Here is a 27,114-nt window from a genome sequence, read left to right as displayed (position 1 = left end):
GCTGTCTTCCTGCACATTCGATTGTCGTCAATGGATGGCAATCGATGTCCGTCGGTTATTGGGGTAGATTGCGGAACAGAGACCGACGTTAAATAAAAGAAAAAAAGAAGTGTAACTCAAGAACCAAAAGCGGTGCGATGCTAGCTTTCATTGCTTTGGCGACGACTGAATTATAAGGGGTTTAGAAGTGGAGGGGTGAAAGTCAATTCCCTTCATCGATTTCCATGTTCTTCTTCTTTCTGCTTCGCATTTCAAGCTTATTGCATATCGCATATTAGCTTATTGCGTGCTCTCAACTAAGTGTTCTAGATGCACTTCCACAGTTATTAATTGAGAGCTTTCGATGCCTGTACCATTTTTGCATTGGTATAATTGTGTGGCAAGTCCAATCATACTTCTATGCCCAGGGAAGTCGAGAAGTTTTCCAACCCGAAAAATTCCTATACTTGACCGGGAATTGAACCCAGCCACCTCCAGCATGGTCTTGCTTTGTAGCTGCGCCTTTACCGACTGAGCTAAGGGAGGCCCCATTTCCATGTTCATCGGCTTCATTAACCTATTTTGTACGATTTCTCCTATGCTCTCTATCACCCAGAACAACAAACGTATCAATGAATGTGTTTGCCGTCGAGTTACGCAATTGCATCCTTCCTATTCGCACACGCTCGAAGATTGGAGGCGAATGCCACTTCGACTTGTTTTGTCCAATAACGACTCTCTGATGACAGTGTTGAGGAAGCAGCAATGCTACATAAACATGTTTTGTCTAGAAACGATTCGCTGAAGACTGTGTTGGGAAAGCAGCATATGCATGTACGTAATTGGTGGTTTTGCTAGTTATTTCGACGCTTTTGGACAATGCTTGATATTTACCACTTTTTCGATAGTTTCTTGTTAAAAATCAACAGTGGGATGTATTGCTTTTAATGCGTAGAAATATTTCTAATCGATTGGTGATAAAATTATTGAAATTGGTCCAGGAGCAGCTAAGTTATTAACGTTCAAAATCTTTCATAATTCCGTTACATGTTCCATTTTTGGTTTTCACAATGTGTACCCCCATATAGAAATCACAGACGTAGTCCTACGTAAAATTATGCATTCCTTTTATCCATCGAGAGTTACATACGTATGAAATCATTGACAGTTACTCTGCCTCACCATGTAGTTTACGAAGCCAAAATCAGGGGAACAAACTCTACAAAGACCTCTGCAAACGTTACGTTTGTTTGATGAGATTCTATGAAAAAATATTCCAAAATGCCGAAACCAAACGTACCTTTGCTGACATCTCTATACAATTGTTTTTCCGGGAGTTCCGGGAGAGTGCCAATCGCGTTGACAATTCTCAACTCTTATTGACGATCAAAGCAAAAATTAAAACGCTGGTGTGCTCAAACTACAATTCTAATTTGTTGTAAAGTTGTTAAAAATTTAAAATTCAATATTTAATTCTCGGGCGGAATGGAATGGAAAAGTACTTGTTTCGTGCATAATGCAAAAGTCATTCAAATCCTCATCATGTTTTCTGTTTGTGAAATACTTTAAATCCTGCTGTAAAATGTGTGTATCTTGATGCAGATAAATAAAAAAAAACACAAAACAGGAGGATTGCAATATGGGCAGTCGTATTCATTAGGTGTAATGTACCCATTCGTTAAAAAAAAAATTCACTGCACCGTTTTACAGTCGAGCATTTACCTGAGCAATGAATGTGCAAGTTGTTTTCGTACATTTTATTGTTTGCCTTTATCTGACGCTTTATTCACCCATCCGACTAATACATACTTTGAAGCCGAAGCTTGCCCGCTGCATTTTGAGCATACAAACATTGCATGGAGAAAAATTAAAAAGGAATCCCAAACTGTACTCACCACACACCGGGCTGCGGTCATTAAACGAAGAACTATTCGTTGAAGTTTTGAAACGTTCAATTGCCGACATGCAACTAGGTAATGACACGGACCTCGAGGAAAGCTGTCGTGTTTTTTTTAGGAAGCTTCACTTGGAAATGTCCGGCTTGTTTGAATGGGAAACATGTTTTGGAAATGGATGAAAAGTTTTGGAAAATTACTTCATGAAATTTACGAATTACATACCTGGAATACTGTTCTTTACAATTCAAGTAAGTTTTTTTCAGATTATGTAAACATGCGCGTTAACTTTTGCGAAGAATTATATCAAAGTCTCAGCACATTAATCACGATCCCTGCCTTTGCATTCGGTTCATGTTGTACAAGAAAGAAAGTGAAAATATCCCCCTCCCAATGCCCTTATCCGAGCATCGAGACGTAATCAGGGTTCTTTTCCCCGCCAAACTCGCATATGAATAATAAATATGGCTAGTTAACTTCGAGTGAAACCGAAACGAGCAAACACTTGTTACGCGCCAGCCATCCTCCCCAATCTCTTGCCCAACAACGAACGGTGCAGATTATAGACACCTTAAGCGTGGGCCCTTCGCGTAAGGTCCTTCAGGCATAACGCACATTCATCTCGGAATCATGGGCCGTCGTGCGCCGCGCCGTCGTCGTAAATCGTAGGAGAAAAACTTTTTCCTCCAGTCATGCGGTGTATCGAAGCCAAGGAGAAGCTAGTAGATACCTAGTTGCAGTCCGACTATAGTTGCATCACGCAATCCGAACAGACGGACTTCAAAGGAAAGTGAAACATCCGTTCCCTTTGCCGCCGCCGTTGACATACTTTCCTAAGCATGTATGCCGATTCGAAACAGTAGTGGGCAGGCAGAAACAGCACAAAGAGGAGGAGCAGTATGTAATGTACTTGGGAGAGAATTGATTGGAGGCCTTGGGCTGTGTGCAAGAAGGACGCATTCAGCGAGAGATGTAGACCTTGAGTTGGATGCACGAGCATTAATCAGTGGCAACGAAGCGCAGCACTTCAACACGATGTTTTAGCTGATCGGCGATGGTGTATGGTGGCGATCTGTGGAAGTAGGATTCCAAAGCGGTTTGTGCAATAAAAGTTAGTTCCACTGCTAGTTAAGGAGGAATCAAATAGAAATCAAAAATCCAAAATCAGAAATCTTTGATATAAGATTCACCATTTAGTCGTACAGTTTTGGGACGTCCTTCCACCGGAGTTATAAAAACAAACATGACTCGGAGTGTTTAGGCCTATCATAAATAAAACCCTCTTTTTTCGAAGATCTAGCAGAAAAAATCTCCCAATTTTGCTTATGTCAATTTGAAAACATCGATCCATCTGAGTACTGCGACTATTTTGCGATTTGATCTCATCCCTACACCCTTACGAGTCCATATCGCGTTGTTTTTGTAGTACTATGTCATATGTGGCCCACAGACGTTTCGCATTCCATTAGCTTCATCACCAACACCTGATTAAAAAAATTCATTATTGTACTTGCAACATGGTTCACAACATAATATTATCTTTCTCCAACAACACATATTTTCTTTTAAAGACGTTCGCACTATTTTATTCTCGTTAGTTTCTAGACAAGAAATTATACAGCATAACGCCCATGTAAAGCAGTGTCATTTGCGTGGATGCTTTAAAAAAGACGCTACTCGAACCTCATCAGCAGACCTTTTCCTACAAAACTATGAATGGCTCTGCCACGTACAAGCAGAGATAGCATTTGGCTATTTTATGCACCAGTAACAGGGTTTGGTATATTACAACGGACAGCCGTTATAATGTATCCAACATTTGCCTATTGCACCTCAACATGAGTCCCTGCATCTTATTTTATGGTTCCTGTAGACGATACGTTTCTTGATTGTTGGGGAGAGCTGTGTGATCGGATCGGTCTAACTTTTTATTAGTAACGGGCCTCGTGCAGGATAATTTGATTTAATTAGATTATCGCATACATTTTGTTCTTGAGTGATTAGAGTTTTTCGGTTGTTGTTGAAAACAGACGGGTTCAAATCATTTCCAACCAGCAATTATAGGGTAAACGCTCCTATAGTTGCGTTACGTTAGAATCGTTAGGTTCCTATAGTTGTGTATGGAGACTCCGTACACAACCAAAGGAACCTAACGCTTCTAATTTACCACAACTATAGGAGCGTTTCCCCTACTTCTCAAGCGGTTGCATCAACGCAATTGCCAACAACAGAAGCATCTTGCTCTAAAGTGGTCTGGAAGCCATGCTTAGTATGCACAAATGTACACACAAACTGCTCATTTGTTAATAACTTTTCACTCAGTTGTTGAAATTTGTTTTTCTTTAAAGTAATTGGTAGGTTAGGATCATAGGTTCACTGGCGTGCACAGGGTGGGGCAAGGTGGGGCAATTGTCCACCCTTTTAAAAATAAGATTTTTATTTCAACATTTAAATAACTTTATTTGAAGGTAAAATAATCTGAACTTGATGACGGCCAGAGACGAACCAGCCCAAGGCTGAAAGTCTCTTTAATGAAGAAAAAAAAAAAAAAAAAACTGAACTTGATTTGAAGGTAAATGAAAAACTTTTATTGCGTCAAGTCCTTTGAGATGGTGCCTAAAAATTGCACCACAATGGTGCATGAAGGGACAAACTTCAATGAAATGTTTTGGTCAAAAAAGTTGACCGGTGCTTACAAAAAATTTCTTATGTATTTTTTTTTTCAAGGATGGTTAAAACAAGAGGGCAAATTTAAGGTTGAAAAAATTAAATCTCGTGGTGGTAAATCAAAGAAAAAGCTTTTTATTGAATATTTCTGGTGTAAAAATATCATCAAGGTGGTGCATGGAAGGACTAAACAAACTGAATAACATGGAGGGACTAATCCAAATGAATGACTAATCATAATGAATTAATTGAATCACGTTAAAAATCTGAAGCTGCACATTTATCTGAAAATTTCTGGTGGAAAGTTCCCAACATGTATGAATGTAGAAGCAAGGTTTATTCGTTTTTCTGGTGCATAATTTGCATCGTTCTGATGATTGTAAGCTTCATTGAGAATTTATGGTGGAAAATTTGCACCATTATGGTGCATGAAAAGGTAAAGCCTGAAAATTGACCCACAAAGGTGCATGGTGAAACAAACTTCACTGACAATTTTCGGTGCACCTTTCTGATGAATGGAGGAGCATGATTTATTGAAAAATTCTGGTGCAAAATTTGCATCGCTCTGATAAATGAAATGAACGGAAAATTTCTGGTGGAAAACTTGCACTGGTCATGTTGGCACAGCACTAGGCGCAGAGTTCTTTTCACGGTTCTTTTAGCAATCCGTTTATTTGAAAATGCTTTAAAGCTAAAATATAAATTTGTTTCAACTGATTAGCTCTAATGATATGATCCAGAAGATAACGAAAAAGATTCCATCCATTTCGCAGTGCCTCACCTTCTGTAGTTGTCGCTTTATCCGTCTGTTTGACCCCATTTGAGCTGAGGAGGATGAAATGATTCGGAGTCAATGCCTCTTGGTCCGACGTTTCCAGAGGCATATACGTCAACGGCCTAGAGTTGACCATTGATTTAGCTTCGCACAGCACCGTCTGGAATACTTCTTCCGATGGTGCCCGGGAATGGTTGATAGATTCCATAGCAACTTTGACTGCTCGTACCATCCTTTCCCATGCTCCACCCATGTGTGGGGATGATGGTGGGAAGAACCATCGTGTGTTGGTATTAGTGAAGGTCTCCGGCAGTTCACGGTTCATTGCAGCAACTTGACCAGCCAACTCTTGGCTGGCACCAACGAAGTTTGTTCCATGGTCTGTGTAAATTTCCGCCGGCGCTCCACGGCGTGCAATGAATCGCCGCAACGCTAGCTTGCAAGATTCAGTTGACATTGACGCTGTTACTTCCAAATGCACAGCCCTTATCACCAGGCACGTAAAGAGTGCTACCCAGCGTTTGACCTGGCTTCGGCCTGATCATGTACGGCCCGAAATAGTCAATTCCAACCAACGAAAATAACCGGACGAACGGCGTCACCCGTGCTTGAGGAAGAGGTGCCATCCTAGGCACTTCTGGACTCGCTTTGTAGACTACGCACCACTGACAACTCTTTGCCACTGTGCGCACCACTGTTCGAAGTGCTGAAATATGGAATCGCTGACCGAACTTTCTGTGATACCAGTCTACCAGGAACTCGGTTACACGATGATTTTTCGGCAGAATTACAGGGAACTTTGCTTCGTAAGGAGCCAGAAGAGAAGCTTCTATGCGCCCTGCCACGCGTATCACGCTGAACTCGTCAAGGAACGGCGATAACTTCCTTAGAGGACAACTGTTTTCTAACCCTAGCACTCGACTTCCCTTAGATTTCTTTGATTTTTTCACCACTTCTAACTCTTCGACATATACATCTGCTTGTGCAAGCCACCACAGTGCTCGCTCAGTGCGAATGAAATCCTCTTGCTTCAGTTCGCGTCTGATCTGCATAGCTCCTTGCTTCTTAACTTCCACGTACCGATCAACGAACGAATACACGTAGGCAATTGCTCGAAGCATGCGCTCCCACTTGGAAAATCGTTCAGGCTCGATGCATGTCCGAGTTACCTCCGCCCGATGCACGTGAATAGCACGTAGTTCTTCTTCGGTTTCGATTGATTGAACCTGCTGCTCTGGCCACTCATCCTCCTGTTGGTAGAGGAATACTGGCCAAGTGAACCAGCGACTGTCCGGATGCAAAGTGGGACCTTTTCCCCATTTGGTGGCTTCGTCCGCTATATTCTGTTTTGTGTGTACCCATCACCATTCTTCAATCGTTGTTTCTTCCAGAATTTCCCCAACACGAACCGCTACATACTGGCGATACTTCCGAGCATCTGATCTGATCCACGAAAGAACTGTTTTGGAGTCACTCCAGAAAAATCTGCGATATGTAGGAAGCGAATGGTACTCAGCAACTGATTTTGCTATTGGACTTCCGATGACCGCTGCTTGGAGCTCTAACCGAGGAATAGAGAGTGGCTTCAATGGAGCCACCTTGGCTTTTGATGCTGTCAAAGCACATCGTGGCTGACCTCGATCCATCATTCGAAAATATGCAACGCAAGCGAAAGCAGATTCACTCGCATCCACAAACACATGAAGCTGCAGTGATCGGAAGCTATCCGGATCTTATCCGGGGAAATAGCACCGTGGAATTTGAACTTCGTGTAGCTTGGTGAATTGATTGATCCACCTTCCCCAGTTCCTTTGTATTTCTGTTGGAATAGCTTCGTCCCATCCGACTTGAGATCTCCAGAGGTCTTGGATAATCATCTTACCATGAATGAGCAGGTTGGATATTAATCCAAGTGGATCAAAAACGCTCATCACGAATCGCAGGATACCTCGCTTCGTCAGGTCGGCTTCTGAAGTTCCTAAGCGTTCGAGATCTTGTGGTAGTTTTACGGAATATACAAATACGTCTTCACCCGGTAGCCCAGCCATTCCTGGAACCCGTTCTACCTTACTGGCTTTGTCGGCGGTGAAGTCTCTTCTCCCAGAATTCACAGCACATCCACCGAATTAGACCGCCAGTTTCGCAGCTCAAAACTGGCTTTTGCTTGTACCATCCGCACCTCCAAAGCCAGTTTCCCCATTTCTTCCTCCGTATCTTGGCTATCCAAATAGTCATCCACATAGTGGTTTTCTACTATGGCAGCCGCTGCTTCGGGAAATGTTTGCTTCCACTCCATTGCGTTAGTATTCTTCACGAAGTTGGCCGAACAGGGGGAACAGGTGGCCCCAAAGATCGCCACGTCCATCACGAACACTTCAGGTTTCAATGATGAATCCTTTCTGAAGAGGAAACGTAGAAATTGTAGATCTTCCTTCCGTATCTTCATTTGGTGGAACATCTCACGGATGTCACCTGCGACTGCCACCTGTCGCTGTCGAAAACGGTATAATACCGCTATTAATGACGTCAGAAGATCCGGTCCCTTTAACAACACGTCGTTGAGGGACAATCCGTGTACTTTGGCGGCTGCATCCCAAATGATACGCACTTTGCCGGGCTTACATGGACTCGTGACCGCTCCTAGTGGTAGATACCAAATGCGTTTTGAATCGCTTTCTTCCAACTCCTGAGGTGTTGCTTTATGAGCGTAACCTTTGGCCTGGTACTCGAAAATCTGTTTTTCCAAGCTCGCTTGCAGATCCGGATGGGCCCGTAGCTTCCGTTCGAGGCAGATCAAACGACGTTCTGCCATAGCGTAGCTGGATGGGAGCTCCACTTCGTCGTACCGCCATAACAAGCCGGTTTCGAAATAACCATCGGCACGCTTTACCGTCGTCCGTTCAAGAATCTCCTTCGCTTGTCTATCTTCTTCTGCTTCAGGTTCACACGTCACAGATACTCCAAGGTTTTCGGTAGCGAAGTAACCTTTGACAAGGTCGTGTAAACTATTTTCTTCCGAATTCTCGCAGATGTCAAAAGTTGGAGAGAAAGAATCTGCCTTCGACTCTCCGATACTACCGGAAACAGTCCATCCTAACCTGGTTTTTGCTGCCACTGGTCCATTGCACCTTCCTTCTCGTTTCTTAAGAGGTATGATTGTCTAGCCCAATAAGGATTGATGGAACGGCCTGTTCATAACTTTTCACCGGCAGTCCGGACAAATACGGGTACAGGTGGGATAATTCTTCGTATTTTAGGGTTTGTACAGGAAGATCCAATCGACGTACGGTGCGTACATTCTTCAAAGCAAATCTATTGTTGCTTTCTTCACCTGACGAGAATCTGCTTCTCGTCGAGTAACTTTCGCTGTCCAGGTCAAACATAATGGCTGCAATTCACCATCAAGTTCCAACAGATCTGCCATCTCCTTATCGATCAGTGTCAATGATGAACCTTCATCGAGGAAGACGAAATTGGGTACTTGAACATCCTTTCCGTACAACATTACAGGAACTATACGGAAAATCGTGGAGCTTAGCATTTGACGGTGAATGGAAACAACAGCATTTGATTTTGTCCGTATTCCAGCGCTTTCCGAAGATTTACCTGCAGGCGATTGACGCGGATGTAGAGTAGAATGGTGTTGCACAGCGCACCCGTCGCTTCCACAGACGCGTGTTGATTTGCATGACCATCTTCCGTGCGGTACCAGACAGTTACTACAAAGTTGATATTGCTATACTGCTTTCCAACGATCTCCGAGTTACAAGGACTTGAACTTGTAACAGTCCCTGATCCGGTGCTTCACGCTCTGGCAAATGTAGCATGGTCTGACCAGACTGTCCGGCTTCTTCCCTTGTTGCTCAAACTTAGGTGACTCTTCAGGCGCATGTGCATTAATGAACACCTTTTCCTTTCTCTGCCGTTAGAAGCAAGCTATATTGATAATTACTGGTGGAGAAGCAATTTTTATTAAACATTAACGGTGGAATGCAATTTTCTGGTGCAAAGTTTTCTGGGTACAAGTTTGTATTGAAAATTTCTGGTGTAAGATTTGCAACAATCTGCTGCATGGAGGGTCAAGCTAAATTGAAAATTCTTGATGTAAAAATTGCACAGTTCTGGTGAATGGAGGGGCAAGCTTTATTGAACATTTCTGTTAGAAAAACTACAACGTTTTGGTGGATGGACGGACAACTTAAACTTGACTTCCGAGAAGAACCTCAAGGGTATTGATGATTGTTCCAAAAGAAAAGATTTCTGGGGATGATTCCATGAAAATTCTGCGAATGATTTTCAGTGAATCTTGCAGATAGTTCCAAGATAATTTTGAAAAGAATACCGAATGAAATTTTGAATGAAATTACAAAGGTATGTTGGGGGAAATTTCAAGAAAATTCCGAGGATAATTTCAAGCTCATTTTAGGAAGAATTTCTGGAGAATTTAGAGAAAATTCTTTTAAAACTCTAGGGAAATTTCTGTTCCAATTTGTGCTGAGAAAAAAAAAGGTCTAAAATATTCCGAGAAAAACCTCAAGGATATTGAATTCTTAGGACAGTTCTTAAATATTTCTGGGTAGAGTTCAAAGAAAAATCTGTGGATAATGTGCAGTGCATCCTACTTCTAACTGACCGAAGATCTTCGGAAGAAGACTTGATATGAGAAGCTAATATATGGAGAACAAAATATAAATTTTTCTATAAGTTGGAAGTCCTCGAAATAATTTCTTATAATTCGGAAGAATTCCTGACCAATCTCATCTGATGTAAGAATATTCAAATGGCTTTATTTCAAGCTCATTTGCTCCTGATCAATGCTAAATTTTGAAAATACATTCTTACAGACCAAAGATAATCAGAAGGACTCCCGATCACTCTGATATGACCAGGGAATATATGGAGAACTCGGTTTCAATCTCCGATCGTAGGTCTTCGTATCATTTATGATAATTCGAATGAATTATTTATCAAGCTGACATTGTTGGATAGTATTCAACGGGTTACGGGTTAAATCAAATTTTGGATGATTTGAAAGTCTTCTATATGATTCCTGATCATTATTACATTTTGTAAATACATTCTTACCGACCAAAAATGTCCAGAACAATTTCTGTTCAATTTTATGGAAAAAGGATATATATGGAGAGCTCGATTTCAATTCTCCTTTTAATCGAAGGCCTTCGGTATAATATATGATAATTCGGAAGAATTCCTGATCACTTTGATATGATGAAGGAATATATGGAAAACTCGATTTGGATTTACGATCAGTCGTAGGCCTTTGATATAATGTATGATAATTCGGAAGAATTCGTGGTCAATTTGATATGGTCATGGAATAAGGAGAACTCGATTTCAATTTCTGGTCAGAAATAGTTTTTGTTTTAATAATTTCTGATAATTGGAAAGAATTCCTGATCAACCTAATTTGATTGAGATATATATGGAAACTCTGTTGCAATTGTTCTATTAGTCGAAGACATTCAATATAATTTCTGATAATCCGGAAGAATTTCTGAACACTTTTATAGGGTACATAGGGTACACATTATGGTGAACTCGATTTCAATTTCCAATCAGTCATAGGGTTTCCATATAACTTCTGATAATTCGGTAGAATTTCGAAATAATTCCTGATCATCCTTGTATTTTGAAATACATTCGAAATGCCTGAAGATCTTCAGAAGGATTTCTGATTAATTTGATATGTTGATGGAATATATGGAGAACTCAATTTCAATTTCCAATTAGTCATACGTGTTCGATATTAATTCTGATAATTTGGAAGAAATCCTGATGTGATGAGGGAACATATGGAGAACTCGATTTCAATTTCCGATATACTTTCTTATTATTCGGAATAATTCCTGATCAATATGATATGATCAAGGAATTAATTGAGAATTTGATTTCAATTTCCAATCAATCGAAGGGTTTCCATATAACTTCTGATAGTTTGGAAGAATTTCTGACCATCCTTGTATTTTGAAATATATTCTAACTGCCCGAATGTCTACAGAAGGATTTCTAATCAATTTGATGTGTTGATGGAATATATGGAGAACTCATTTTCAATTTCCGATTAGTCATACGTTTTATATATATTAGTCATACGTATTATTTATATAATTATTCGAAAGAATTAATGATCAATTTGATGTGATGAGGGAATATGCAGGATTCGATTTCAATTCCCGTACTTCCCGTTGTACTTCCTCTTCGATGCATCCGTTCGAAGTTTACAAAATGCCTTCAAGGCAGCTCGTTTGGATGACTTCAGTCGCTTGAGTCAGTGGTTGGTCCAAGGAGGGTTACTAGATATGAGTGGAGTTTTCATGGGTACAAACTGGTCGATTGCATACACGACAATATTCGAGAAGATAGAAGAGACAGCATTACGCGTCACGATCTCGGAGTTCATCGTCCCAGCTGATGTTTTCGAAAAAGGTTGCCATTCCCTCGAAGTCAGTCCTACGGTAGTCATACGATACACTGTCCACGGTAACCCGAAAAGTGCAAGCCTGATATAAGAGTAATGATGACTGCAGTGGTTCGGGTGCCTCTTGAACCGAGCAATTAGAGGCGAGTTCACGGCTAAGGAAACATAGAGATCCCGTTCGATTGCAGAAGATCAGCAGTATTGTAGCAATCTAGGAGAGATGCTACTAGAGGTGTAATGTATGAGCCATTAGAGCAAGGATGAAAGAACCCTGTTACATTCAATGACCAGTTGACTGAAGCAAGATTGAAATCACCAACAACAAGGATTTCGTCAGTCGCATTCATCTTGGATACAACCCAAAAAAGTGAATCCAATGTGTTGATCGATCAACTCAGAATCGCCAAGTCGATCCGGGGGTAAATTCAACACGCAAATGAAGACCACTTTCAACGGTAGGGTAACAGCCACCCACACCTGTTCGACACCTGAGCTATTAGGTGGATGAAGTAACCGAGAGTTGAAAGTAGAACGAACTGCTAGCAAGACACCACCGCCGGAAGCTTTGGGGCTAGTCGCTCGAGAACGATCAGTGGACCGTAAAATCCGTACTAAATATTAGCTTAGAAAGTGAGTTGCTGTTCAACCAAGTTTCGGTGAAGGCGTACATATCGTAACAAGCATCCGAGCAGGCCAATTTGTACTCAGCTATAGCTGTATTCATGCCTTCAACGTTTTAGTAATACAGCAATATTTCAGCTCCCTGAATCCTGGATGCGTTATGGTTGTCATTACCCAAGCAACATTGTTAGTTTTTTCGAGGTTTTAAAGCAATCTACAAGACTAAATCATTGTCTACAGAACCCTCATAAAACCAGAAATGTTACTTGGGTAGAGTCATCATGGTGGGGATTGATTGAAATTGTCGAGGGACTATGTACGGATGTGTAGTGATCATTTCCCGCTTCGGCAGGAAATATACTGTTCGTGCAATTACCTGAGAAACCAAGCTCAGTGACTTGAGCATTGCAATCAGAGTCATCCTGGTGAGAAGTGGCTGAAACTGCGAAAGGACTTTTTACGAAGTGATCATTTCGTGCTTCGGCAGGACATTTACAATTTGCGCAATTATCTGAAAAAACAAGCTCAGTAGCGGATCGCTACTTCCGAAGGCGTGGCTCGAATGGGACAACGCTGACATAACTGAGCCAGAATCCATTTTTGGTAACGGTGTTAGTGAAAATTGGGTTATCCAAAACTAGTACTTTGAAGGATACAAAGCTCAAAGGACGTCCCTTTCTAGCAGCGGGAGTTAGCGGTTGCCATCGGAACGAAGTTTTAGTCCAGCCGGTTTTGCCTCATAAAGCAGTGGTAGATTTGTAACCAACTTCTCAAAAATGTGTGACTATATCCATGGAATGATAAAAAAATTGGAAGTCATCTATAGTATAATCATTCCAGTTCTTGTTTTTTTTTTTCTTACTTGAGTTATGCCTCAGAAAATCCTGACGGCACCGACTGGGATTGAACTCAGACCCCTTGGGGTGAGAGGCAATCACTCTTATCACTATACCAGCGGCGCTGCTATTCCAGTTCTTTTTAATATCCGTTTGAAAATTAGATGTAACGTTCGGGTTGTGCTTAGTCGGACGGAAATATTATCGAAACCCGACGTAAAGTTCATCGCATTAACTTGTCATCCATGTTTAACGCTTCATATGAAATACTTTACTAAGTACTTAATTAATTTTACAAGCCAATTCTTGCAATCGGGCGGCAATCAAATAGCACGAAATGGCTATGATAATCTGGATGATCGAATTCAGACGAGTGGTTTGATTTTGTCCACTGGTGGGTCTTCCAAAGTAGTAAAATCGACACATTTTTATTAAACTCGAAAATAATTTCATTGAAAATGTAATCGATTTTTCTTTCCAGCCGGACTAATTAAACCAAATTTAATCGCCTATTTGTGTGCTCATTGATTAAGTTTGATCAAAATAAACGATCTAACAATGGTGTCCTCAAGTCAATTCACCTACTTACCAAGCGATAACGTTTGTCCATTAAAATTTATATCGCAAAACATTAGCCTAAACTTGATTCAAACTAAAAAAAAAAAAAACAGCCATCCCATGCAACTAGCCAAACATGAACAATATGTGTTTTAGACTTTTTATTTTCGTGCTTAGCTTTGCTTTCATCGCCCCCACATACCGAGCAGCAGTGGATGGAAAAATGTTTCAAAAGGGAAAAGCCTTTTTCCCTGCTGCAGTGCCTTCGCGTGTCGATATCGCTGCTAATTAATCCAATTTGAAAGCATTTTCTTCGCTTGCTATTGCTGGAGCCTGCATGATGAGTGGGTGGTGGGTGGCTGGGTGGTCGAGGGCATATCCGATCGTTTATGAGTAGCCGAGATGTTCCGTCTCGTTCATGCCTACGAAGCCCTAGCGGTGGTGGGTGGCTTATCAGTTTTCGCGGATTTGCGATTCCATCGATCCTTTGGCCGAGTGGAGGGGGCTCCGGTGTGCACCAAGTGTGAAATGGATAAAACTCGTTGTAATTTCTAAAAATCTATCATTTTATTGCTTCTTAGTGTTTAGTGATAACATACGATAAGAGACGGAGGAGAGCTACAAATGAGCAGCAGATAAAAAGTGTGCGTCCACCGATCCCGTTTTGAACAGTTACCAACGACTGTTCGAGGACTTCAGTTCGGCCTCTGAGTAGCCTTTGCTGTGCGTTGAACGTGTGACAGTGCGAGTGGGTGCAAGTGCTCCCGGGGGTCTCTGAAGAGTGTGGGACAGTGTGTTATAAGTAAAACAAAAATAGCCAAACAAAAAATAGCCAAAATGTTTCTGAAAAAAGTGGTCTCGATCCTGGTCATCTGCATAGTGGCCCAGAGTGCACTGGCCGAAGAAAGCAAGCCGACGGAGAATGTTCTGAACGAGCTCAGCTGGTCCTGTGCCAACAACGCAACCTGCGTCGCCCGAGTGGCCCGCGATGTGGTGCAGAAGCTGAAGAACGGAAAACCACTGGACTTTGGAGCGTTCGCGATCGAACCGGTTGAACACATCCCGCTGACCATCGAGGGCCGTTCGTCCCGGGCTCTGGACTTCCTCAGCAGCAATGCGCTCAAGTTCCCGATCGGACCGATGGTCGTCAACATCGAACGCTCCTCCGACTATCCCAACTTTATCGAGGTCTCTTTGCTCAGAAAGGCCGATGGTGAGTTCTGCCCTTCCTGTGATTTGTGTGTGTGTTTGTGACTGTGATTGATCCGATTATTTTTTCTTGTTTCGTTTCGTTTACAGGAGCACGAGGCAGAAACCGCAAGCACATGCGCTTCTTCGTGCCAGCATTCTTGGTCTTCAGCCAAATCGGCTGGTATGCGCTCGCCATCGCCGGGGTCAAGCTGCTCGCGATTAAGGCCTTTTTAGTCGCCAAAATTGCCCTAATTGTCGTTGCAGTGATGACCTTCAAGAAACTCATGGAACCAGTCGCGTAAGTGTTTGATGAATGTGTGGGCCGATTTTTAGCATTATGGGTGAAATTTTTCCAGATTTGATAAATTTTGAGGAAATCTGGTTTGATGAAATTGAATAGATAACCTGTTTTTCCTGCAAGCTAATAACAGATGCTGATTCAAAGAAAATTGATCTGAATTATTGCTGCAGTCGCCATACCCCATTATTTGTTTAAGCTGAATTGAATTTAAAAGTACTTAGCTTCAGCTCAATCATCGCATTTTTGCTGATTTTCCTAGAGAAATTTTCATAACTTTCATGTAACATTTGAATTTGAAAGTCACCTTCTCACATGCTGCTTGTATTGTTATATTTAAACGATTTCAAACCCGGTCTTTGCAAACAAATAGTTGACAAAAGTAGCAAGTTTATCGAATTTGAAATATCTTGATCAGAGATCTTCCTAAAACGCTTATTAGTGCATCAAACTATAGTATCACGTGGGCAATTAGAGAGCTTTTTTGGTTGTTTGGGTTTTATGAACCAACACAAATCAAATTAAAAATCATGATCACAACAAACTTCGACCAAAACTGGGTCCAGATAAAATGGATCATTTCAAATATTTTTGCGAAAGGCTTAAACTGTCCAACTTTCGATGATTGTGATTTACTTAAGACTTATCAAAACGCACCAGAAATTACAATTAGTGGGTGATAAGTCTCCCACTAAGAAGTACCATATACTTGTTACCCATCAATAATGAAGACAGATATTGTAAGTGAACATCATCTTTAAACAATTCAAAACGGTATCAACACGACAAATTAGCGAAAATTAGTGAAAAGATAGCTTAAATTGCAACAAAATTGATCTAAATACCAAATCAGCCTAAGAAATGCAAGAAAAACGTGGAAATTAAATACATGAAATATCCGAGCCAGTGCTGATAAAACCCATTTGTTCTACACCCAACTTAGCTGAAAATGAAGACAACCTTAACAGATAGACCAACTACCTACAAAATTTTGACACAGCATGCTGTAAGAAAAAAGTACCCAAACTTGAGTTCCTTTCACTCATCACGTGGCTTCCGTGGGGCTAGGTAAAATTAAGTTAAAGAAGAAAACTCAATTTTGAGTAATCCTGGCGTTGACCAAGTTGACAAAAAAATAATAAAACGGAGCAGACTGGAACCGAACCATGGACGTTGAGATTACGGGGCCCGTGTGTTGACCACTCGTCTATCAACGCTTGTGAAAATGAAATGGTTAAAGGCGCATAAAAGCAACCTCAATGAAAATAAACTTATATTTGAGTTCACTTATTATTACTCAATAGTTGAGTAAATTTTAACCAACGCCGCTTTTCTGATTCACTCAACGGCGGACCTCAAATGATAGAACCCAACATTGAGTTTTTTTAAACTTAATTTTGAGTATTTTTTTCTTACCGTGCAACATTCTCTTGATCAAGGCAACCTCTGAGTATCGAAGTAAACATGTCTATACAGAGCTGGAAAAAGGGCCTATCTGCTTTGATCGATTCTCTTCATCGACTTTCTCTTCCGTTAATAACTCAGTTGCATCAGCATTTCCTGTTGTATTTGACGATTTGGACTATATGTGGCAAAAATAACACGAAAACTGTTTGCATAGCCGTGGTTATCAAAAGAGAAAGTCGATAAAGAGAATCAAGTCAAGCAGATAAGCTCTTTTTTCAGCTCTGTATAGATTTGTTTTTCATCATTCGTGGCTGGATGTTCATTATCGTCTCTGTTGATGTCAATAATAATATTCGTCTTAATTTTGGTGGGGATGATTTTGAGGCTCAAATGCAGAATGATTATTTTCATTTTACACAAATAGAGCGCTGAAGAACGTGTCGTGTTGATTTTTACACACAGATTGATGGCAAATTATTGCCTCATGCTGAATTGATGATAATGTCAAGGACAATATTCAAAATAATAATTTTGCCCAAAATGAATTTGATTATTTTGCTTTTGAGGAACGCTTCTGATTTTGACCATTTTTGATTGGATAACCAAGCACTGGTTAAAGAACGCGTATTCGGTGATGTATAATGAACTCATTAGTTCATTTCGCTCGTACGTGACAACGAAGATTTTCAAAACAAACGCAATGCATCTACACTGGGTGGAAGCGCTACTCCTTGCTTGTGATGGTAAATGAAAAAAACACTGATGAAGCCTCAACATGATAAAATATTTTAAAAATCATCGAAACCCGGACCATTTAACAACGCCAAAATGATCTAGAAATGCTAATAATGGAAACTTCAAAATTGGCCGAAATTGCCTCGAAACACTAGAATAATAATTTAAAACGCAGAGCTGTAATTGAAATGAGTTGTCGGTCGTTGACTAACTAATCATGAAAACTTCAAAACAACCTTAAACCATCTTGGACCCTAAAAACACCAAGACTGGATCGCTAAAATTGCCAAAAACTTCTCCTGCATAAAATGGCCTGCTTAAACGGGAAAAAACAACTCTGATATTCAATTAAAAAAGTGCCATAACCAACCTTGAAACTTCTAAAAACCCCTAATTCATTGCAAAAATGGCTTTGAAATGCCTTAATATATTTTTTTATACTCCAAAATATTTTATCATGCCGATTGATTATGGTTGCGAAAATTGAAATGCTCTCTATCAATTTGGTTGAGACTTCCAGCATAATTTAAATAATTTAAGTGCTTAATCCCAATCTGAATTCCTGCAACTTATCCACCCGACAGGATGGGTCTCGGCTAATAGATTGAGAAAAGCAGGCTTAAAGTTATTGTAAAGTCCAAAAATATGAAGGCCCTATGATATTTGAAAGATCAATTGTTCATACTAATGTTCTACCAATTTGTATGGACCGTAGACACACGCCTTCCTTCTGCTAAAGCAGTATACGTAGTTTATGGTGGGCCCTTAACAGATAACTTCAGAGTATTATATTTCAATGAAAGTGCTGCAATTTTTAGCCACTGAAATGTGTCACTTTGACATGATTTTGACTCAATTTGTAACTTTTAACATTCATTGTCATACGAAATCTGATAGTTTGCTTATCGGATTTAGTAGGATAGAGAACTACTTCGGCCTTATCGCCCATTTTGGGCCTATCGAGCAGAAAACTTCAAATAAATCCATGATTTCAGAGTTAACAAGTCAATTATGCATTTGGCACGATACTTTAGTTAATAAGCTACAGAACGAAGTCAATGAGAACGCGTGATATGAATGTTTGCAACCATTATTCCCAAAAACAAAAGAAGCGCTCCGACCGAATCAATTTTTATCTCCATCGGATAGGCCGAAGTGAATTTATTGGTGTTTCTAACGCCGAGTTTAGAATCCGTAGGCCGAGTTTGGCGTCAAGAAGCAGTGTTAGACTTTTGACAATACCTCAACGATTGTTTTCTCTTCATCAAATCTTTTGGTATGTTTTGAAAGGTAAATATATTTGGAAGCCATCAGAAATAATAACATTCCGTTTGGTGCTAAACTGCGCTAGATTAAGAAATACTAAGTGCGAGTTGTGCTTAATAGGCAGAAATGGGGTAGTTAACCCTATTTAAACTCATAGGCAAAGCATTGCTAACAGCGTGATTTAATGCCCTGATTGTCATTTAAATCCGAGAGGGACGTCACATCTAAATCTCAATTCTAGATGCTCGAAAAATCTCACACTAGCGAATCAATCTTCCAAAAATCTTCTTTCATTTCTCGCATCTACTTGCATCGAACATTAGAGAGGGTCTAGTATAAGAGAGGAGCGCACTGGTCTATTTTGAGCCAAACAAACTGTCAAAGCCATAGCCAATCGAGCAGCGCCTATCTTGATTACATTGGCAGTGTTGCTAGAAGTCACCTAGGCATAGGTTGCCAAGGTCGTTTGTTTTGAATCCGCTCCTCTCTTATACTAGACCCTCTCTATCGCACATCGTCTTTTTGGAGGAAATCTTCAGATCGTCATCAATCTTCTTTCTATCTACTCATTGTGTGCACAGCTAATCTTTCCTGCATCGTTGATAGAGTCGTTACCTCGCTTAAAACGAACATTTTGTTCTGCTAAAAACCTTAGTAAGGGAATATACGTATTCTCGTCACACGTTGTGTCCGAAATGGCAGATTAATTAATTTTCATGTACATCGGTTTTGTCTTCACCAAAAGTTAGTTTGGGTTCTCACATTCACAAATCAGTTCATTTTAAAATATTCGCTCGGGGAAAATTTTAAGTATTAATATTTTAAAACCAATTTAACAAACTCACATTCGGTGAAGAAAAATCGGATGTACATGAATGTTGATTAATCCCCCACTTCGGACATGACGTGCGTCATTCTACACGGTAAGAGAAAAGTACCTAATTTTGAAGTTCTCTTAACTCATCTCGGTACTTTTGTGCGGGAAGCAGGAAGTAAGTAAGTGTACAATTCGTTTGGAATTTCCCACTACCAGTCTACCCAAAGTAAGTTAGCTGTATCCAAAAGTAGGCAATCAACGTTGGGTTCCCACACTTTACTTTTCCTACCCCATTTCGGGTGGTTTTAATCTTGTGTTTTTGACAACATTAGAAGAAGTTGAGGAGACGAACAGATAGATAGAGCTGGAATTAGGATGTAACAGCTTTCGTAAACAATGACTTCTTTTGATGATTTCTAGAAAGTTAAGGCTTGCCACCGCAAATCGACAACACCTCCGGGTAGGGGAAGACTTCTCCTACCCGACGGTTATGTTGGTTTGCGAGGGTGTGCCTTGAGTTCCTAGAAAACACAGATAGAAGTCATTGTTTACAAAGGCTGTTACGCCCTTATTCCAGCTCTATCTAGAGTTGTCCCATTCGTTAAAACAGCAAGCTGTGAATAACGCTGTTGTAGATTTTTTTTCAATATGGACTCTTATGGATGGGACAACATAGCTTTGGTATTTGTTGCGCAATTTTTAGATCAAAGTAAGAAACTTATCGAGTGCACTGTAAATTGAAGGTACTTGAAAATCGATTCTAATGTATAAATCATTTTCGCTAAAAATGCTAATGGGACTCTTATGCTGCACAGGGCAGTACACCTTTGTTTGTTTACATTGATATGCTGTCGGGTTCTCTATCCATTCCCATGGATAGAATTGTCCAAAACTGGTTTTAAAGTGCTTTTACAGCATTGAAAACTTCTCAGGTGAGTGTGACTATTGTTGGCAACCTTTTCATTTGAACTGTGTGTCAACCAGCTGTTCTAGAAACACGTTCAGCAGCATTTTGCGTCCCAAGCAGCACACGTCCATCATAATAAGTTGCTGCAACTTTCAGGTAACTCCAACTGTTCAAGAAACAAGTGTGTTGCTAGGGGTATGTTTCAATTCAAGAAAAACCTGGGGAAATGCGTTCGCTCAGTTGTAAAAATCGAATCAGATTGAAGCTGCCAGACTAAGGTATCGTTTGGATACATTCAGCGGAGAGTTTGGTGAGAAAATCCAATCCACTGCCTTCCAAAATCGATAACTACCCTAGATTCATAATCGGCATCCAGCAAAGTTAGCGGCGCCGGTGGTGTAGTGGTAAGCGTGATTACCTCTCACCCCAGCAGGCCTGGGTTCAATCCCAGTCGGCGCCGCCAGGATGTTCTGAGGCATAACATTTCTGATCAGGCCTTCCTTCGGAAGGGAAGTAAAGCCGTTGGTCCCCGGTTCATGAGTTTGATGGGTCGATAGGTAGGATCTAGGTGTGGGATCTGCCTTCTTGGCGCCGGTAGCATTGGTGCTCAGCACGGAAAACAAAATTGACGGAAAACAAACCAAAGGAAAAAAAATCCAGCAAAGTTGACACAACTGATACCTACAGTCAGTGTTGTAAGCGGTCACCGTTTTCGACGTGATTTTTGTGATAATCGACTGCCTTTGCTTCCGACGCTTGCAAAACAAGCTATCAAAGTACAGTACCAAACTAAAATGTCAAATGACAGTCTCTGTCATACGACACTGGCGCTGAAGATCGTCACGTATTTATGTATATTAGTTTTTCTCATAATAAGAGCTTCTAATGCTGTGCTTGTGCGAATTCTGAAAATAGCAAACAAAGATGTCCTAGTAATTCACTATTTTTCCATAAAAGGTGAAAAACTTGCCATATACAATCGGCTTAAATAATTTTAGTAAACAAACTAACACTTCTTCCTTGTGTGTCACCTTTGTATTAACCGCCTATGTCGCACATGACTACGAAGCGAGTGTAGTAGAAAACGTTAAAGCTGAGCTTAGACAGGGCAAGTCAATTGATCAAGTCAGTTGAATTCAACTGACTTGAACGCGAATTAAACGTGTAAACGATGCCATTCCAATGCCTTGATCAACTCACTTGAATTGAAAAAAAAGTTGAATCAGGCTCAACTTTTCAAGCCAATTGAATTCAACTGAGTTGATCATTTGACTTGCCTAGTCTAAACCCAGCTTAACCGTCTCAACCCCTACATTTTCGAAGCTCTAAAATGAACTCGAGTTTTGTTTCTCTCATACAATGTGACCAACGCTTCATTTCTATATGTTTTTAGATACGTGGATGGAAGATAAATTAGACATATTACATGAAATCTTCAAGTGTTTTCACGTGAGAAGTGCTTTAAATATATAATTGCATTTTCCGTCATATACGTTATCAACCTCTGTGGATGTGTTTCATGAAAGACGAAACTATCAAAGTCGAGCGCTCTTTCGCTCGTTCGTTTCACCGAAGCTTGAAAAAAAGACCAATGGAACGACGGAAGAAAGAATCGATTTGCTCGATTGAAGCTGACGCCCTGCCCCTGTCTACACTACTACGGAACAAGTAACATGAACTTCTGTTCACATATTGGTAAACGATTGAGGACAGTAGCGATTGCTAGGTTATGATTCCAGATCAAGCATCATGATCGTTGATCATGAATGTTCGTTCTAGAAGAAAATCTCCAACTATTCCAAGCGGTACGGCACTCAGAATGACTATGCCTAGGACGAATACTACTTTCAATCGAATTCGACACCAATAGCACAAACGAAGTGACAGACGGAGCGGCTCGAAAACTTTGGTGACTAACCTGCTATTGCAATTTTTCAGTGTACCACATGGCAACACCACTACTACTGGATTGTACCACATGGCAACACTACTACTGGATTGAACTAGCATTTTCACCAGATGTACTAGAATGTTTTGGTTCTATCTCTTTCACTCTACTCAAAACTGAAATGCATAAAAAAATGACAAAATGATACGTACTCTTTGCACACTGTCAAAGAATCATTGTACACAAAATCAACTTTGTTCAAATCAAAACAAAAAAACTAACCCATCTGGTGGATGATGGCACAAGCTTCCAAGAAAATTCTATTACAGTGAACCACATTATTTAAATGGATTTCTTCGCCAGTTAGTCGTCTGTCACTTCGTTTGTGCAAATAGGGTTAACTACGTCATTCGCGACCTATTAAGCACAACCCGCACTTAGCCTTTCTTCATCTAGCGTAGTTTAGCACCAAACGGAATGTTATTATTAGAGATGGCTTGCAAATGTCTCTACCTTTCCATATGTACCGTTAGTGTTGATAAAAGGCCGTGAAATATTCGTTTATTGTTGAAAATGCAAAACTGCTTCTGGTGGCTCAACTTGGCCTACGGGTTTTCTTGGGCCTATTAGCCATTGAAACGCCGTTGGAATTCTCTTTGGCCTATCGAACGGAAAGAAAAGTGAATTCGCGTGCGCCTTTTGTACACTTCAAGTGCGCCTATTGCTTTCGAGATCTTATTTTGCGTTCTTCAACAGTTCGTCTTACCTGCTACAAAGAACTTGAGCTACTTTATGTTCCATTTCACTTCGTGTACACATTTAAGTATGATGCTGGTTGCAAACAAACTCAGTTTTCAACCGGAGCTTATTTGATTGCGTTTGTGAAATCAAGCTGAAAATTGCCTTTAGGTCCTAAGTGACATTGACAGATTCTCTTCGTCGGCTTTCACTATGCATCGTCACGGCAATGTTAATACTTTCCCAGCTATTTTCAGTACACATATTGGCGAAAGAAGCTATTATCTAGCTTCTAATACGACGAACACGTCAAGAAACGGTTCTGTATTCAAGTTATTAGCGAAAGAAAAAGTCGATGAAGAGAACCGATCAATGCTACTTAGGACGTAATGCATTGTGCAGCTTGAAATGTGTATACGTATAGATCTGAGTGAGATGATGGATATGTGATTGTTACTTCAGCCCAAGCTCAATGACAGCGGAAGCGGACCGGCAGCGGCAGCGGAAGCCCGATCTGAGTAAGCCTACTTCCAGAACAACATGTGAAAAGGGCATACAAGCTTTTTGTAAACAAACCTTTGTAGGCCCTTTTCTCACCAACCGAGGGTCGCCCACGCAAACCAGCAATATCATCGGGAAGGGGAAAGTGTCCCCTACCCGGTGATGTTAAAGGTTTGCGTTGGTGTCATATGGGTGGCGAGAAAAGGGCATAAGAAGGTTTGTTTACAAAAAGCTTGTATGCCCTTTTCACATGTTGTTCTGGACTTGTCAGATTGAAAACTAGTAAGAACCAAATCAACTTCGGTCAGGCATCTTGATATCATTTGTGACAACTGTCTTATTTGCCGTTTCCGTCCAGCTTCCGCCCACATTGCGTTTGGGTCTTAAGTGTAAGAACATAGAGGTACCATTGTTTGCGGATGGAGTTTTAGCTACCAGAGAGTGAAAATCAGCTATTTTTATGACCGTTCACTCATATTGAGCGTTCACGAATCATAGAATCGCTCATTGTGGAGCATTTTTAAATATTGTTATGTTGGTAACATTGATTTGCATGACTTTGACAGTCGGATTATCGGATCAACCCCGGTAATCTGTCCACAAATTTGCCGGATTAGCGAGGAAATACTGTATGAGGTAAAAATAGTACTGAATCAGTTAGCATAGAAGTGATTATCAAAATAGAAAGTCGAGGTTGAGAATCGATCAAAGAAAATATGACCTTGAAACGATAATCAATCCTGTTATCATCGAGTTGGGTACGATTTTCTGCCTAGTGCTTCCCGATCTCGACGCCTAATACAAAGGTACCACAGAAGGAAGAAGTGTTAGTTTGTTTACTAAAATGAACTAAACGATTGTAAACCATTTTTCCGATAATCAATCCTCCTCGTGTTTATTCGTGAAATTCATATCACTGGCGTAGGAAATCAATTTGGCAAGATATTTTTGACCAGCATACACCTTCTGGTCTTATGAAACAGGTCCAAATTTGTCCAACTTCACGCGTAAACTTTTATGTTCTGGCACCTTTTATGGTAAAATAGTGAACTTTGCATGTAACTCACCAACACAAGCAAATAACTCACCAACACTAGCGAACCGTGTGTACTTGACCACCAATACATCTATCCATCTAGCTTCTTGATGCTTAGCTTATCGCTTAGCTGCGGAACACAAAAAATATAGAAGATTGGTATCAAACCTTCAAGCAACAGCAAAATCGGTCGTTTGTTTTGATACCAGTGAGATATTTCAAGAAAATGTTCAACACGGCGAGTGACTTTGTGCTAGGACACAGTTTTCAGCTCCATTTCATCTGCAAGTGGCACCAGGCAAAATATCTAGCTCTACTTGATATATTGTTCTGCACACTTAAAAATAACAAATTTGACACGTGACGGTATCCATCTTTGACATAAAGGATGAGACGTAAACACACATGTCATGTAAAATTAAGTACTCCCAGACTGAAAAGTTCATTTCTCGCTGAAAAGTATGCTTGATTGAGCTGAATTTTGCGTCTGTTATGACTTCATTTTATGTCAACATTAACGCTAGTAAATGTCCCAAATCGTCTGTGGAAACTGGTATGCGAATTATTTTAGTCACAGTAAAGTTACTGCAACTTTTCGTTTTCGTGCTCTTAGTATTGCGGATGTTAAGAAATTTTCCACCCGGCGGCTACCGTAGAGTTCTACCCACGGGGGCAAAAATCAAGAATTTCTTCGATGCTCACTTCAATGTGATGAATATAGGGGTTGCATATTTGCAATTTGTCTATGTTCTTAAGAATTCTGTTATACTGTTGTACTGTCGTCTGTTGTATTTTATTAGTTTCAGTGCCAAGTATTGAGAGCTGTCCTGTCTACTCAAGGACTTCAAAAGCTCAATGATCAACATTATTTACGTGAACTACTATTACTCTTCTGAACGTCTTCACTCAGTGCAACTTCTTCTGGAAGAGCATTGGTGAAAAGGTGTCTCCGACTGTGAATCAAATTTAATTTCCTTCCAAACCCAGATTATAACAAAGCTATTATCCCGAAGTTATTCGATCTGATCATTTCCGCGACTGCCAAAATCTAACTATTTCTAACGCCAAATTACCATTCTCATTCTCCCCCCGGTCCAAAAACAGCGTCATGCCACCGGCGTACTTTGACCATCAGGAACCGTTCCTGATGCCGTACAGCATGGACTTCCACCACGGATTCCCCGGCTCCGGACACGACATGTACCCGATGGGACTCGGCGCTCACCTGGGACACCACGACGGCCCATCGGCTCTGCACGCCGCCGAAGGTGGACTCGGTGCCGCCAGCAACGTCAACGCCGTCGTCGACACGAACCAAGCTGCGGACAAGTCGGCCACCGTCGGATCGCCATCCAGTGGAGCGTCCTCGCCAGCGGCCAGCAACAACGACCAGCGTCATCACTTCCCAGGCGGTAAGATCAAGCGACAGGACTTTTACCCAACAGTGGCCCAGACCGGAAAGTACTACTAGAGAACATCCAAAACAGAAGCCCTCCGAAGCGAATAAGAACCAGTCAGTCAACTTGCAATGTCGCGACCATGTCGAATGACAGTCGTTCGACAGACCAATCGAGAGAAAACGAGAAGCCAAAGCCACCCGTTGTTGTGAGAAGAAGACATAGATTTCTACCTCCAAGTCCAAGTCGCGCCGCCACCAGTCCCTGAATTGAACCTCCCATCCCCCTCGAAAAAAATAACGATGATTATTTCCGGAGAGAGATCATACCCCCCCAATCAGAAGCTGATATAGAACTGTTTAGTACGTAGTCATAGTATTTATGGTGGCTTTCGTCCGAGCCCGTTTTTTACTGGTCCCCGATTGAAAGCTTTCCATTCTGTTGTAAAATTGTTTTCAATCGCCCCTCCGCTGTAGAATGCTATTACAAACTAATTATTTATTTATTTATTAATGAACTGGGAAATTGAAAATTACAATCCGTGTTCCGCGTTTTCCACCCACATCCGAAAGCCAGTTTAATTTCGAAAGCAGCTTCTCAACTAGAGCGGTACCATACTTCAAACTAATCGATTGGAACGGATTTCACTTCCTCCATGCAAAGCAGAAGCAGATCCGTGAATCCGTGTGTTGATTGGGGAAGGCAAAGGCGACGACGCCCAGATTCATTACCAGAACAATATATCACGGATACGTTTAAACCCGGTTCGTTGCAGCGGAACAGGCACCACCGATGAGAAAAGCTCCAACATCTACTCTTTCCTTGTCTGTCTATGCATTGCCAGCAGTTAGTCATTCTGCTCAAACAGATGTAGCTGAAAATTACATCTAATTTATAAGGTGGATAACACGCGGAGCTTAATCATCCAACCGGACAACCGGATCAGCACGGCAGCCCACGCCGATGGTACCGTGCGAGCATTTCACGGCTAGGTGGGTGGGGAAAGTTAGTTTGGAAAACTTGCTGAAATGGGGAGGAACAAGATGAGCTGAATAGTTATGTTCGCAAATTATGCTGCTACGTTCATTTTATTTTATAGCTAGAAATAAATGTATAAATTGTTGCATTGTTCTTCGTACTTGAAAGGTTAGTACCACTTGCTT

General features: G+C 40.9%; 1 protein-coding gene across 1 annotated transcript; it reads left to right on the top strand.

Moving 5' to 3' along the window:
- The first annotated feature begins 14,192 nt into the window (after positions 1-14,192).
- Positions 14,193-26,483, top strand: Osi4 (Osiris 4). Its single transcript, XM_065232734.1, has 3 exons — positions 14,193-14,983; positions 15,070-15,259; positions 25,659-26,483. The coding sequence occupies exons 1-3, from the start codon at positions 14,608-14,610 to the stop codon at positions 26,023-26,025; spliced, it is 933 nt and encodes a 310-aa protein (XP_065088806.1). The 5' UTR covers positions 14,193-14,607; the 3' UTR covers positions 26,026-26,483.
- The last annotated feature ends 631 nt before the right edge of the window (positions 26,484-27,114 follow it).

Source organism: Ochlerotatus camptorhynchus, unplaced genomic scaffold (genome assembly GCF_037179485.1).
Source record: "Ochlerotatus camptorhynchus isolate MF236.1 unplaced genomic scaffold, CSIRO-AGI_Acam_v1.1 ptg000371l, whole genome shotgun sequence".
Lineage (NCBI taxonomy): Eukaryota > Metazoa > Arthropoda > Insecta > Diptera > Culicidae > Ochlerotatus > Ochlerotatus camptorhynchus.
The sequence above is the reverse complement of the archived record's forward strand: the minus strand, read 5'-3'. Positions and strand labels throughout refer to the sequence as shown.